This window comes from Drosophila yakuba, chromosome 2L (genome assembly GCF_016746365.2).
Source record: "Drosophila yakuba strain Tai18E2 chromosome 2L, Prin_Dyak_Tai18E2_2.1, whole genome shotgun sequence".
In the NCBI taxonomy this organism is placed as follows: Eukaryota; Metazoa; Arthropoda; class Insecta; order Diptera; family Drosophilidae; genus Drosophila; species Drosophila yakuba.
In genome coordinates, this window is record NC_052527.2 from 7389843 (window position 1) to 7404720 (window position 14878).

A 14878-nucleotide genomic window follows, 5' to 3' on the forward strand; every position below is an offset into this window, starting at 1 on the left:
GGCGCACTGTTGGGATGCAGATTTTTTGCTCCCTTCCAACCTGTCTGTTTTATATCCCAATTTTCATTGTGTCTTTTTGTTTTAAGACAATGGTTAAAATGTCCTCTGGCTTTTAGTTTTTGTTTCCCTCGATTTCTGTCAGCAAAATCAGTCACTGGCGCGATTGCAACTGACAGCCCAGCAGGAATATTATTCGTAGAAAACATTCCAATTACAAAATTGAGCATTATCTCAATTTTAAACTTGTTTTTTATCAACTCGAGGAAAAATATCTCGTTTTTACCGCAAATACAAAGGGGAAAAATAACAACACTCTGTAAAAAAAATCCTCTTTAAACGCAAAAGTCTTAAGAAATTGCTTAAAAAAGTGTTCAATGGTGTTAACCCACTTAAAGAAAGTACGATTTCATAGCTGCAAAACGGGGAGTTTTTTTTTTCAATTTCACCGCGAATCCTGGGCAGATGTCAAGAAGGATAATGAGGCCAGATTTGGGAATGAGGAAATGCCAGTGAGCTCGGAATTTTCCAGCGTGGAAAATCAGCTTAAGGCGTGCATGATATTTGAATATATATGCATAATTTGTGCGTCCCCCTTTTGGGTTCTCATTGACTTTAAGATGGAAATTCCGCATCTGACTAAGAAGTAGAAAAGCCCATGGGATTTTCAAGACAAATTGAAAGGAATCACAATAAAACCGGAAAAGTGTCACAGACTGAAGAAGGCACACCCATTTTATGAATGCATTGAATTTTCAATAGGAATTAGGCACAGCTTATGGTGTATTATTTACATAAACACGCACTTGAATTATTAAATGGATATATTTTATTTGGATAGCTTTTTCACAATTTACTAGCAACAGCTGCGGCCGTTAACCTTGGCAAAATCAATTAAATGCGCAATTTTGGATTGTCGTGAGTGTTATGAATATTCACGAACCCTGCGCCACTGCATTAATATTTAAATAGTTTGAATATAAATGCCTCCCAAAGCTGGTGACGCCGAAACCTCCAGCCGCTAATGTATTTTGGCAGCACAGCTACGCAGAGGAGCCACTCGACACCAAACCGGAAAGTATCCAGCCGGAAAGAGTTTGCTAGAGGATGTACATAGGTACATACATATGTATGCAGATGCGCAGGTCCTCGTCTAAATTAACAAATAAATTATTCAGTGCCAACACTTGTGTGGGCAATGTTTGGACTACAGCGATGTGAATTAGGTGCGAATGACCAGGCGGGGATTACCCTAAATGCGAAACTGTGTAATTTGCTTAAAAGCGTTGGTCCTCGGACAACACTTTAATGTCATGTTTGTATTGGCCACTCGCCCATCTCACGCTGCAATTTCCAAAGAAAAAAGTTCAACATTTAAGTTGCTTTAATTGGTGATGGCTACTTTGAAAAATGTATTATTGCTTAGGCAATGAATTTCAAATATTCAGGGCCAGCAACTTTATTCATTTGGTCCTTGTTTCTTTGCTGTTTGATCCTTTCTCCCCTCCGTCTTTTACTTATATTCCGAAAGTTACTGCCACGGCAGCATTTTGTTTTGGCACCACCTGTCCTGGAGGAGGAGAGGAGCTGAATGTCCGTGGAACAGCTGTTGCCCAGCCATCCCAGTGCCCCAAATACAGTTCCACCTCCGATTTCGTATGCTAAACGTGTCAACAAGATTGCTCTACACACCGCAATGCAGTGGAGTTTACTTGGTCATTTTATTTAATGCGGCTTAAATCGAAACGGAAATTTTGGATAGTTGAGCTGAAATGAAGTTGAAATTAGTTGCACTCAGAGAACCGTGCCCTTGAGCAACGCGGTGAATCCTGCAATTGTGATGAACATGAAAAGCGCCAGGACACATCCACCCATCAACTGAAAAAAGAAAACCCGGTGAGCTACTACACATATGTATTTATCCATTCGATTTACTTACAAACTGGAAAGGTCTTATATTGCCCCAGCCGGCGACAATTGTGTTTCCTGGGGTGCTCACGGGCAGCAAAAACTGATTGTGCAACGCGGTGGCAAATGGCAGCGAAAAGGAATTGCCCTGAAATGAAACATAGAGGTTATTGAAAGCAATCATCATGCTGCCTGTGAAGAGATCTCACGAAAATATATCTTAATAGCTTCAAATGATTGGTATTAGACTGACTAGACTAAGATATTAGTTTTTTTTTAAGTAACTCACCCCCTTTATCATGGTGGGCAGAGTCAGCTTGGCCACGGTGGTGGCCGGGGACAAAGTGGTCATCAGTGTTCCAAGCAAGGCACCGTTGAGGAAGTTCATCGTTTTCAGTTCCTTGTTGTCATCGGTGGGCAGGTTATCAACCACGAATTTGTTGAATCCACTAGCATTGGCACAGAAGACGCAGCTGAAGGCGGCGCCCAGCATGAAGATATCACCCCAGGGAGTATTGTTGTTCACCGCCTTCCAGCCCAGCAGCGAATTGGCAGTGCCCTCCTTCTCCGGCTGGCGGCACACATAGTATCTGCAGAATAAATAGTTGGCCGGAATGGCAAAGAACAGGATGGCTACGCCAATGCCCGGCACCGAGAGTCCGGATTCTGTGCCATCGCTTAGACTATCCCAGCCCTTGAAAATGCGCGGCTTTCGAGTGGCCACCAGCACGAACATCACTAGAATCATGGTTAGGGCCAAGATGGAATGTATACTCCAAGGACCAAGGGCCTGTTTCCTATCAGCCGAGGCCTGCTTAAAGCCGCCCTTGGCGCCCTCGAACTCGGCCAGTTGGCGCTTAACACTGCCTCCTAGAAGTCCGAGGAAGAGGACTTGCATCCAGAAGACCATGACAATAATGCCCAATATAGATGGTCCCGCCATTATCGTAATCATCTCCATAACTGTAAAATCGCTAAAAGAAAAGTAGTAGTAAGTACCCTTTGGAACTGCAATTATACTCATAATCACCCCGGAAAAACATCGCTTATCACACCATTCGGATTCACGACGGGCGAAAGACTTGACGCAAACGAGGCTGTGTAGCAACAGGTTAGGAAAATTCCGATTACAGGACGCGTTGGATATGGTTTGCTGGGAAATGGATTATCAAATTATCTGAAAAAGGGCAGAGTTCTGTTAGCAGGCACTCACGATCCAACCTCGTAAGGCTTTTCCTCAGAATCCCGCTTCACAACACCAGCCTGTAAAGAGTATGTTTGTATGTTAACTAAAGACTGATTTTAAGGGATACCATACATTATCGTATTCGGCTATCACGGCCTGGGAGACCTTCATCCAAAAGGCAGCGGATATTGTGGGATTCACCAGAAAGGACAGAATTAACACGGCGATGGTCATGAAAATCTGAAGACTGCACAACGGAATTCGAAAGTAATTAGGATCTTAGCCAGTAAAGGACTTACAATTTTATACTTCCTCCAACTAGGGAGATTGCAAAGAACGCAATGCGTTCGCTCAATCTGGAACTGTCCATCATAATGCCCATGAATATAGCGGCATAAACGAAGAATATGAGATCAGTGTAGTACGAAACACTGAGCGGCTTAGAGGCTGCAATGCCTGCCACCGGTATGAAAACCATGTAGATAAAGGCGGCAGCTCCTCTGGCCATTAAATTTAGTATATATATCAAGTAGAAACATATTGTTAGATACATAAAGCGAAAAACCTGCAGGAAATAAGTTAATGGCATGCCTTCAATGCCCCATGTCTCATGTCCCATGTCTCACCAGCACTGGAGTTCCAATCAACATGGGTGCAAACAGAATGGGTATGAGCAGAAGGAGAACTCCTTTGTAGTGGTATTTGCAGAATAATCTGCGGTCGTCTTGCTCCTCTAAGGGAATATCCCCGGGCTTGTAATCCTGACTGTTTGTGTAACGATTGCCATTGATAATAGATAGTTTGGTTTGTTTCTGTTGTTATACTCACGTTGCCATTTTGTGCGATTAAAATTGTTTTCTCAGAAGTTTAATTTTGTTAAAGCGTATTGTGGTAATGACTCAAATGGAAATGGTTGCTGTGCATAATGGTTTCAAGCTGAATAAGTATTTCTACGAATTTATTGAACAAAATCAGTTTTTTGTTTTTGAAATGTATGCATATTTAGCCACCTTTAGCGTTTCTGAAAATATTTAACCTAATAGTTGGAGTTTTTATTGCAAAAGTTCTTTCCCAACTGCCAAGTTAACTCACGTAGTGGGTCAAGGGTTGTTCGCTGGCCGAAAACTGCATCGCGAACAGCGACAGGGGAATTTGGCCAATAAAAACTTTGGTCGGCCAAAACTGAGTCTGCGACTGAGACGCACTGCATTGTGGTTCGCATCCCGAATCCGGTTGGTGATTCTGATTCTGATTCCGATGACGATGGCGATGGCGATGCGATGGCAACTTTGTGGGAACACGTGGCGCGTAACAACGCGCGGTCGTCGGCAATTTTGCGTAACTATCCGCCGTTCTGCTTCGTTAGTGTTTGAGCAGAAGAATGAGTCCTTTTGCAATGGAAACTGCTTAAAGTTGCCAAATGGAACAAACAAGCATGTCACTGCATTTAGTGCCGAATTAAATGTTGCAGAATTGTTCACCTGTGTCAGCAAACTGTGCATCCTGCATCAAATTACTTATTTTATTTTATGAAGCGTTATCAATGGTATTTTTGTTGGCATAATCATAGTACTAATGGAAAGTTAAAAATCACACTGCTAAACTATTGAAACTGGCACACTTCTTTATTGGCCAGCTCCATTGAAACACTTGTCAAGATTTAACTGAAATCGGAGTCAATCTTTGTTTCTACAAACTTTAAGACGGTATTAAATTCACAGCCTTTTACTCGGCGTTCAACGAAACCACTCATAATTCGCTGTCTAAAGGGGCGCCAACATGCCGTTGCCGGTTTTGCCGATTGACACTCGGTGTTTTGGCGTTTTAGTGGCGATGGCAACCAGCAAAGGAAGGAGTCCATCGACTAACAACCATGGACTTGCAACAAAAAAAGGGCAATGGCAAAGCGGAAGTTGATTGACTCCTTCGGACACTTTTTCCATACGGAAGGTTGATAAACAAAAATGGCCGACAACGTTCCTTCAGCTTCATCCGGCGACCATTGTTGTCATTTGCCTGAGGCGTTGAGACGAGCCAACATGACGTATACATAACATAACGAACCATTCCTTGATTAGGGTTAACACGAACATATGATGGATGCTTGAGTTTTATGGCACTGGCAACCCGAGATCAACTCAAAAATCTGGTATATACAATATACATATGCCGCCTGCCATTGTGTTCTTTATTTCAGTCAGTTTCAAGGTTTGGGATATCGAATCACCACCTCTTGAGCACCTTAAAGTCTAGGCCAACTTGCGGCATCGTCCTGCCAGGAGTCCCCATCCGGCCCAGCAGCGCTTTTGAATCTCGAGTAGCATTTCACCTGTCACGGCAAGCTGGTTACTCAGAATGGGGGCACATCCAGTGATTTGGAGCGGGATGCGCAGATTCTGTTGCTGAAGGGAACGGCAATAGGCCAACTTGTCCGGCTGCTCCTGAAGCTCCAGGGCGATTTGAGCCGACCAGTTTGCCGTTTGAGGGTCCTGCTGCATCAGGATCAGTGGGATGAATATTAACCATCCGATGGCGCTTGTGGTCGACGTGTTCATGGCGACAAATAGCAGGCAACTCAGTCGGTGAGGGGCTTCTAAGCTACTGCTTCTTGTTCATTTGAAGCCAAACATCTGTTCTTCATTTGCATGAAAACTTTAAAAGCGGCTGGGAAAATAAGCAATTGCAGGCAGTAAATGTCATTTAACTTCATATTGTTCTTTTTCCCTTTAATTTGAGTTGTAAAATGCCACAACAATCCGGCAATCAGTTTTATTTTTACTTTTTGCTTGGTACTTTTAAAAGGCAACCTATTTTCTTGTTTTATTTGCAAGCATCTTGATAAATATTTAATAGCATTTATTAATTTGTACAATAAGTAATTTATGTGTGTGTAACTGTCAGGCAGCTTTTATTTACAACACTATGCTGCCTTCACTTACTCACTATATATTATGTATTTATCTATCTACTAATTTAAGGAAACTTTAAATATCGCATATGCATTTATAAAGTTTTGTAAAATAGATGCAAAAAATTAATCTTAATGAAGCGTGATTATTGGAGCCCGGCTTAATTTGTAGCCCAGTGTTATAGCTGATTTTATAAGTTATTTCTTTCATTGCCATTTTTTAGGCAGTCCAAATTGTAATCAACATTTTTTTGTAGAAGTGTTACTTTGCAATAATCGCCTTTAATATACGTTTCGCAAATTCCCATTTTACTGCTTTTTTTGGCCAAAGTTTTCGTTTGTTTTTTAGACCTTTCAATTGCTTGTTAGCGGTTTTTTCTTTGTTCGCCCCTTTCATTATAGCCACCTCTGTTTTTTTGGACGTCGTCATTCTTCTGGCTGAAATTGCATTCGGCAAAATGAATGGATGCCCGGCCCTCGTCCTTTTGGCCACTTTTGGCCACGGTGCAGCATCGACCTCGAATGATGCATGCAATCGAGTGTAAATTTCTCCGTTTTATTATTTAATAACGTGGCTGAGGAAGTCACTTTCTGCTATCTATATGATGGTTACTGTCGGTTCGGGGCTGTCATATTTACGTGCCCATTTCCACTTTTTATCCACGCTCTGGCAGGCAATATAAGCGAATTGTCGGTGCGAGTGTAAGTGCAAATTGGACAACTGAAATGACACCCTACCTCTTTGCACAGGTAACAAAAATAAGTGTAAAAATATAATTTGGAAAATATTTTTTGGTACTTTAAAGTGATGAGTAACTTCAGAAATTTCCGTGTTCAGTGTTACTGTTTGAGTGGCTTTAAAAGAGAGAAAGGCTTAAACTGCTGATAGACAAATCTCAGCGTGAAATTCACTCGGACGCAAAGGACCAAAGGATTAAGGCAACTTTTTGCAAAGGCCAGTATGATGGGCTTTCCAGGTCCTTGTTCCACACCGTTTGCAGCTTAAGTGAAGTCTGGCAGCCATTCAAAGTAAGTGCAGTGGGCGCCCAAAGCGTACTTAAGCATTTAAGTAAATTTAAAAACTTGTTAAGCCCCATAATGAAGCGATAGAGCCGCGATGGAGTCCAAATCTAGTTATTCAGCAGTGATTTTCGTAACTTTTATTAATTAGTTGTACCATTAAATCAAATGGCAGGCAAAACGAGCTTAACCCTTAAGACGACTTTGCCCCGGCCAACATTGTTCGCCGGTAATGGCCCAACCATGTGCCAAACATCGGTTCTAGCCCGAAAACAACTCCATTAGGGCCCAAAAACCAGGCACAAAGGACTGTGTGACGGCTAAAGAGAGCCCACCTGCTGGTATTTCGGTTTATTGTTGATGTGGGTAGCGCGGCTGGAATTAAAAAATGCTCAACAGAAAAATTCAATTAAGGCTTTCGTTTCTGTCACTCAGGTAGCCCGAGGCCATTGTTTGCAACATCATTAAAAACGATTGTAAAATCTGCGTAAAATTCCCTTTCAGGTATGTTTGGTGTTTACAGGTTTCACTTGGTTTCAATTTAAATTACAAATAAAATAGTTCATATTTACTATTCAATGGGGCTGTCCTAACTGCAATGTAGAGCGTCGTGACTATTGTATACCTGTTACTCAGATATTAAAGCGCGAGGGATATATAAGCAGCAAGGCAAGTGCAGAATAAGTATTCTTAGCATCTGATATGTTTATAACAATCCGATACTCGTATTTAATCCACATAACGGACACCCCGGCTCACTGGCTTGAAAACTAATGAGGCACCATAATTACTGCCCCGCAAATTACAGCAATTATCCCCATGGAAAATGAACTTTCTGGCGGCTCAGTCGAGTTATGATTGCAATAACTATCCGGCGGCACACATATGCATCTGTGATGCATCTGTGTATGTACATATGTACATACACGTACGTGTGTCTAATGCCCCATAAATCTTCATTCATTCGCTTCATCATACAGAAGCCACGGGGGCGACAATGTGCGCGTCATCAGCATCATCGTCGATGTCGACTTATCCGCATCTTGGCGCACATTTGTTTCTCTTTCGCCCATTGTGCACCCGGGGAGGCGTCATTTATCACTGGAGTCCCTTAGTTGTCATACTTCCACTGCAGCCCACTGGCTGCAACTGGCTGGAAGGGTAGCTGGGTAGCTAAGTAGATGGGTATAAGGGTATGTGTGATGATTTTTCACTTTACATCGACCAAAGTTCGCTCAGCGACAGTCGATCGCCTTGAATGATTGAATGAAGGACCAGCTTCTGATAGCCATCGGACATTAAACATTAAAGCCATGCCTGGCATATGCTTACAATTACACGACCATGGATATGGATATCGATATTTATGGGGAATCATGTCGCCGCACACACACACACACACACACGACATGTCGATTCTTAATTTCCGCCGGAAATAATCCCATTTAAAAAGTGCACTTTTGAGCCCCAGCGACGTGCCATTACGCATAATAATAATAAAAAGGAAATGAGCTCGAAAACAACATCCTCATTATGATGGCCATTGTTAATCGCGAAAATGTCAACACGAGCCTCAGTCTCGCAATGCAATTTTAGCTGTAAATAGCACAATTCGCTTATAACCATAATTAGATTTCGTCTCCTTTGAGCGCATTCAATGCCATATTGCTGAAGTCGATGAGGTCCTTCTGCTAAATGATGATGAAAGCATCTGAAATGCCCTTAAAAAGTGTTCCTTTTTCTGGCCCGAACATGCTGTACACACATATAAATCATTTTTACCCATTGCTGTGTGAAACGGAACCCTACTTATAGTAAATGAATATTGTGTACAATATGTTTTATTTAAGTGAATTTTAAATGCCATGAAATTGAGCAGCCCACCCAAAGGCTGTCATATGTTTAATTTTCTGTGTGCGGGTCCACTCGCTTTAACAAATTTATTTACCAAGGTGCGTGGCCTAAAACGCCCACAAGTTGGTAAATGGTAAATGGTAAATATAGACAGACGAGCGAAGTGCAAACAAGTGGCGATATAAGTACGTAAATAGGTGTATTTATGTATTTGCCCAAACATGAATGCTGACTGACCCAGCCGCACCGAATGGGTAAACAGGGGTAAAAAACAGTCGAGGACGGTTGGAGCCACTACACTGACAACAATATTTAACAAAAATACCAACAATTAAAATATAAAATAAGTGAATTAATTTTAATTATACTATACTTTTGTATTTCTCAAAAAAACAGCCTGCTTTACCTCTGGATAGGTATCTAAATTTTCTCAATATTAAAAACCCAGCATATTTTATTGCTAACCGGTAATTAAAAAATATTTTACATAGAAAAAATCATGTTTTTCTATAATTTTGCAATCACATTTAACTTGGCATTACACATCTCTCAGTTCCAGCAAGTTTCCTGCCACAAGCCCAAATTTGTTCCACAACTTAGCAGCAAAAGGGAATGGAATGTAAGTTTGTTTGTTTGTGGCTTTGCTGGTGATGTGTTTACCCTTTTTAGCATGAGTTGCTCTTTTTCAGTGGCTGAACGTGTAAATTTATAATTAAATGCCACCACTTTCTTCTTTTTTAGCTCAGCCAGATCCCAAAAACTTGGACTTTGGGCCGTCGTCTGTCGTCTGCCGTTTCCGCCTTCGTTTTCAATTTTCGTTTACATTGCGTGTGTTTTCTGGCCATTCAATCTGGTATTGTGTCCCTTTTTGCTTTGAAATCTTTCGTGTAAGCACTTAATTAGTGGTAAAAGTTAAACAGAAACCGGCGCAAACATGCCACACAGGATACAGGATGAAAAAGAGCCCGAAACAAGAACCTGAACCTGAACCAGAACCAGAACAATAACAGCCACCCATCCCGCAAATGGGATGAATTTATTTCATTGGACGCAGATTAGATTAAATCGTACAGGCTTTTGCATTTCGGGCGTCGAAGGTGGGTTACTTCCACCGAGTGACTGGGGAATTTTCCACCCACCACATCTGCGGTTTTCCGGCCAAGTGCCAACGTCAGTGGTTTTTGCCATTTTATTTATGCGATAGTGTGGGCCATTTTCATAGTTTGGGTAGATAGTGCCACTGCAGCATGGGGGTCAGCAAACATTAATGTTAATAGATGGCCGTTTTTTGGCATGTAATTTGTTTTTATCAAGCTAATAATGTTTTTTAATAAGTGCCTTGTTATGCTAAATTTGCCAGAGTACATTTATGGCCCAGATGCATGAAGAATGGGCAGTGAACTGTGGAGCTAAATGGAGAACTGAGCTGTATCCAAATTATAAATATAAATTTCAGTATAATGAATACAAATAAAATGAAATAAGCTTAATATTTTCTATTGTAATATCAATGAAATCTTGTTCTGTAATCTTTAGCCATTATTCCACCTTTTTCCCCTGAGTTTCCATTCAGTTCCACTGTATTGGCTATAGCCGCCTTGGCTGGAACTCACACAATGTAATGATTTGTATCTCAGACCCATTTGCACGCATGCAGCCGGGTCGAATGGCTAAGAAGGATATTTTCCAGCAGCACGCTCCTGTGCCCAAATGAAATTATGCTCAAAAGTGACTTACTCGTACAACTGCCTGTTCCGCCGTCTATTTGCTTGCGGTGCTTAATTAACTTTCGCACTGTAATTGCTCGCAGAACTTTAAAGCGATAAAAGTTTTTATGAGCTGCCGTTTTGGCCTTTTGTCTGCAGGCGTATTACAATACGAAAATTTAGTTTCGCATACCGCCGAATACAATTAAAGTTGAGCAAAACGCCCGCACAAAAAGCCCGAACCTTCCGAACTGCATAAATGTTTGCCTTTGATGACAGCAGGACAGGACAGCACAGGACGAAAAAGCAGTGGGCAAGGAGCAAAGGAGCCAAAGGAGCAAGGAACTGAACCCGACGGGCAGACAGGTGACGAGTTGGACTTTTTTCGCCGCTCGTGTCTCGTTTATTGCGGCCCTGCGGTTATTTCTTCGCAAGTAAACAACAAACAATTGCAACGAACTTCCATCCATCCAGTGGACTGGGCTACTTTTTGACTTTTCGTGCTAATGGTTCAATTTATTTGGCCGAGTTACCTCGACAGTTTGCAAAATATTACGACGACGACGCTGACGACAATGACAGGCATTCAAGTTGCCATGAAACTATTTTCAGATTTTAATTGCAGCCGCTCACGGACTGCCAGGCTAAATTAGCAGCTAACTTTATTTGCCTTTCGTTTTAAATTTGCGCCAAAACAGTTCGCCAGTTACAAGAGCTGCCAAATTGGACGGCAAATGGGTTTTTGCACAGCGCGCCTATGTACCTGTATTTAGTTGGCATTTTCGTGATAAAGAACTGCTCGCCTGCCATTTCAAATTGAACATAATTACATTAAGTGCACGAGTGCTGTCAGTGTCCTAAAAACCATTTGCAAATTACCAGCAAAGTCAGCTGAAACATGTATGTATCAATCAGTGTGCGAGTTGCGTTCGTCTGGAAAATATTTGCACACAATTAAGTGAAAGGCCGCCGAGCGAATGGGCGGATAATTTATGATTTCATTTAAGCGACTCAACTGCGTGTAATTATGCGGACTCACACACACACACACAATGTACACAAGCTGCGGCTGCTGATAATCGCGCATACGCCCCGTGTGGCTGGCGCAACGAATTAGAAAGCGTAACGTATTGCTGTTGACCGGAGCGACACCAGCCCTTTGGCGCCGATTGTTATCCCTTTTACTGCCGCGGGAGCAATGGCGTTCAAGTGGCGAAGGTGAGGTCAGAGTTCGAAATTAAGTATACGCACTGGTGTACCTGGTGTAGCCTGCGTCTGGAAACTGATGATGCGTGGCGATGGCGGTGGCTTATCGAGATCCGCTTAATTCGAAATGCTTTAGCGGCTGGCTCTGCGTCGATTAGACTTGCCGTGTTTTCATGTCACGGCACGAATTAATCGAAATTAAATTAAGCCCACGCACATTATCGAGCATTTAACGTTGTAATTATAAAACAAAGGGCATTGTCAAGTACGGTTAACTTACATAATGGCACATTTCTGGCAGCAGGGAAATTTAATTAATGTCCTGGAAAATCAATAGCTGCAACAAAAATTACAGTTGGAGTAACAGTAGTTGCGTAAATGTGGTTAAAATCAAGTTTTTATTTCAACAAAATACATTTCAGTGTTTCTCATTGAGAAATTCGATATATTTACGGTTACAAATCGTTCGTCCTGCACACTGCATATGTGATAGTCTATAACTAAATCGAAGTGAAATTAATTGCGGCCCTTTTATGTATACATTCCGTATGCTGATAATGCAATTTGAAACAGTTTTTATTTTCTAGCGCCGGTCGCCTTAATGAGATTTGAATTCAATTGGTTTTCAAGTGTTTTCACAGTGACAAATATAATTAGCTAATTGCAATAACAGAAACGGAAAATAACCCGAATAATAATATTTGCATTCTAAAACTAACAATGCGATGCAGCTTTGTGTCTGTTGTCGCGTTTTCATTCGATAATTACGTGGGCACCTTTTTTTTATTTTTATTGTTACATAAATATTTACGCTAGCATACAAATTAGCATTAAATATAGTTATAGTTATAGTTTAGTTTACTGTATGCCAGATGGGAAACCACTAAATGCAGACATAGAAAGTTGGAAAGTTTCACAATCATTTTAACGTTGTAATAAACGATAATCAAAGTTTAGGATGATGAAGCAATAACATAAACTAATTATTTCGTACAGCGGTTTTCCCATCTCCCTTTTTTTTTCAGATTTACACAAATGAGTTATGCTTAACTATGAATTCAGTTTTATATACAGGATGATTTTATTTGGATTTTTTCAAGTGGCCATCACTTAATTATCATGATTCCGCCAGCGTTCCAGGGCCCAAACATCGATGCTGCTCCAAGTGGCTGGTGATTTTCGCACGCAGGTTGCAGTAATTGATATGCAGAGTGGTTAAATTCGAGCAGGAATCGCGGCAGCTGTTGCACCCGATGTGGCGGCCACCAATAAGCCATCGCACAACGGAACTGGTCACCATGGCCAGGAGGAGCAGCATCCGACTGCTCCGTATGCTGCCACTCGTCCGGATCGCGCTGCTCTTTTGCATCGCCGCGGGGCTTTCGTCTATGGAGCACAGAACGGGAAGACAAACAGAAACAGAAACAGAAAGTTGGTGGCAGATACATTTGTTTAAGTTCGGAGTCCGTAGACTAAAGTCCGTAGACCAAAGTCCGGAGTCCGAAGCCCGGAACGCTCTTACCATTGATGACATTGACCACCACGCTGGCCGCTTCCGCTGTGGTCGGCATGCACGTATAGTTTCCGGTGTCCAGCAGCTGAGCATTGGCAATGCGTAATCTGAAAAACATGGAAACCAAAGCGCAGAGAAGCTTAAGGCAAACGTGCAGCTTAATTGCGTCAACTTTGCCGCCCTCAACCTGTTTCCACCCCCCAACCCCCCTCGATTAAATCAACTCCATCGATCAAAGCTCGGCATGCCAGCCATGAGGCAACTGGAAAATCTCGCACCTGATGGAACGTTAAGTCCCCTTCGGCATTCCGGCTGGCAAACTGGAGGAAAAATTCCAGCCTTCGAGCTTCGAGCTTAATCGCTTGTTGAATCATTATAACCACCAATTTAATGTGCAATTAAATGGTAAAGAAAGTGCAAACAGTTCAAGATCTTTAAATTGTTATGAAAAGCTCACTAGTTCCTTTTTAATATAAATATGCAACATAACGCTCTCTTTTAAATTTCTATTTGATAAACAAACTTTTTGGTTTCGATGAACTAAATTACTACTTTTGGCATAAGTTGCTCGTACGTAAACTTAACTGATATAAACTGATATAAAATATGAAGCATTTAAAGTGAATCCCACGATTTTCCCGAGTGCAGGAAATGCGATGCATTATGGTGTTATTGTGCTATTGTGTGCACCCAGTGGCTCACCTGCTCTGCAGCTTCTCGGCCAGCGTGGACTCCATGGAGATGCGCTGCAAATCGATGGCCGCGTCATTCGGATGGGCCACGAAGGGGGTGAGGATGTAGGGGCCGCGGTACCAGTAAATTGGACCAATATCCTGCGCCGACGTCGCCGGCTGCTTCACGTGGCACGTGAGCGTTACGCTGCTGCCCACTTTGACATAGAGGTCCGTCGGTCCGGCAATAATCGCCTTGGCATCTGGCGGCGTTACTGCGATGCGCCGCGGAACGCCATGAAACGAGCCCCAAAATTGATTAATAGCATTTCTAGGCGCCCCAACACGCTCCACTCATGAGGTTGCTGCTTGGTTGGGCAACTGCATCTAATCATGCGTCCTGCAAACGCAAATTCCAGTGCGACGCAATTGATTGGGTTCAGATGGAATGGGTTGGGATGGGGTTCGGGTTCGGGTTCTGCTTCTGGTTCTGGTTTTGCTACGAGACGGGTTGAATTGAATCGGGTGGATTCAATTGCCGGCAATTCTAGCACATGAAAGTGCCCCACAGTTGTGTGGTGTACGTGTGCTGCTGATGGAGCCTCATGTTTGACCGGAATACCTTGGAGCCACGCCTTGTACGCAGCCCAGATTTCGCCTGATAATGAGCAGCTACTGTGTAAACTGAGGCCCGACTGAGTACTCCATTCAGCCGGATGCCTCCTGTTATTAACTGGACCCAGTCTCGACTTCAATCTGAGCACATGGTGCATGGGAATGCTAATCTACTAAAGCTAAGGCTTCATCAAATTGCCAGGTTTCTTTAAAACGTTTATTATATACATATAACATACTAGAAATGCTTTCATAAAAGTATATGCCTTTTGATAGCTTTCAATTTATTTTTGA

At 42.3% G+C, this 14878-nt stretch overlaps 3 protein-coding genes across 5 annotated transcripts in view; all 3 read right to left on the reverse strand.

Moving 5' to 3' along the window:
* Positions 1-1676: 1676 nt before the first annotated feature.
* LOC6527207 (protein I'm not dead yet) lies at positions 1677-4020 on the reverse strand. Its single transcript, XM_002088265.4, has 9 exons — positions 3920-4020; positions 3718-3856; positions 3391-3656; positions 3224-3338; positions 3119-3168; positions 2936-3058; positions 2195-2879; positions 1937-2053; positions 1677-1875 (listed from the first exon to the last, which is right to left on the reverse strand). Exons 1-9 carry the CDS (start codon positions 3925-3927, stop codon positions 1792-1794), a joined length of 1587 nt encoding a protein of 528 aa, XP_002088301.2. The 5' UTR covers positions 3928-4020; the 3' UTR covers positions 1677-1791.
* A 1225-nt stretch (positions 4021-5245) lies between these two features.
* LOC6527208 lies at positions 5246-5699 on the reverse strand. The gene has a single exon (XM_002088266.4). It carries the CDS (start codon positions 5644-5646, stop codon positions 5341-5343), a length of 306 nt encoding a protein of 101 aa, XP_002088302.1. The 5' UTR covers positions 5647-5699; the 3' UTR covers positions 5246-5340.
* A 6465-nt stretch (positions 5700-12164) lies between these two features.
* LOC6527209 overlaps positions 12165-14878 on the reverse strand; it is a 38905-nt gene continuing 36191 nt past the window's right edge. For 2 of the 3 annotated variants that reach the window (XM_002088267.3, XM_039371463.1), the window contains exons 6-8: positions 14001-14244; positions 13308-13405; positions 12165-13171 (exon numbers count right to left, since the gene is read on the reverse strand). In XM_002088267.3, the coding sequence (XP_002088303.2) occupies positions 12903-13171; positions 13308-13405; positions 14001-14244 (611 nt within the window). In that variant the 3' untranslated portion in view covers positions 12165-12902. Of the gene's footprint in view, positions 13172-13307; positions 13406-14000; positions 14370-14878 lie in introns of those variants that run through there. The other variant, XM_039371464.2, reaches the window with a different exon arrangement.

What these genes read in the sequence shown, in the direction of transcription:
- LOC6527207 (XM_002088265.4), bottom strand. An exon ending in TGATTGGAACTCCAGTGCTG is followed by an intron (nt 3,657 to 3,717) that starts GTGAGACATGGG and finishes TATTTCCTGCAG; the next exon opens with GTTTTTCGCTTTATGTATCT. An exon ending in AAGCCTTACGAGGTTGGATC is followed by an intron (nt 3,059 to 3,118) that starts GTGAGTGCCTGC and finishes TCCATTTCCCAG; the next exon opens with CAAACCATATCCAACGCGTC.
- LOC6527208 (XM_002088266.4), bottom strand. Translation starts at nt 5,646, where the DNA reads ATGAACACGTCGACCACAAGCGCCATCGGATGGTTAATATTCATCCCA.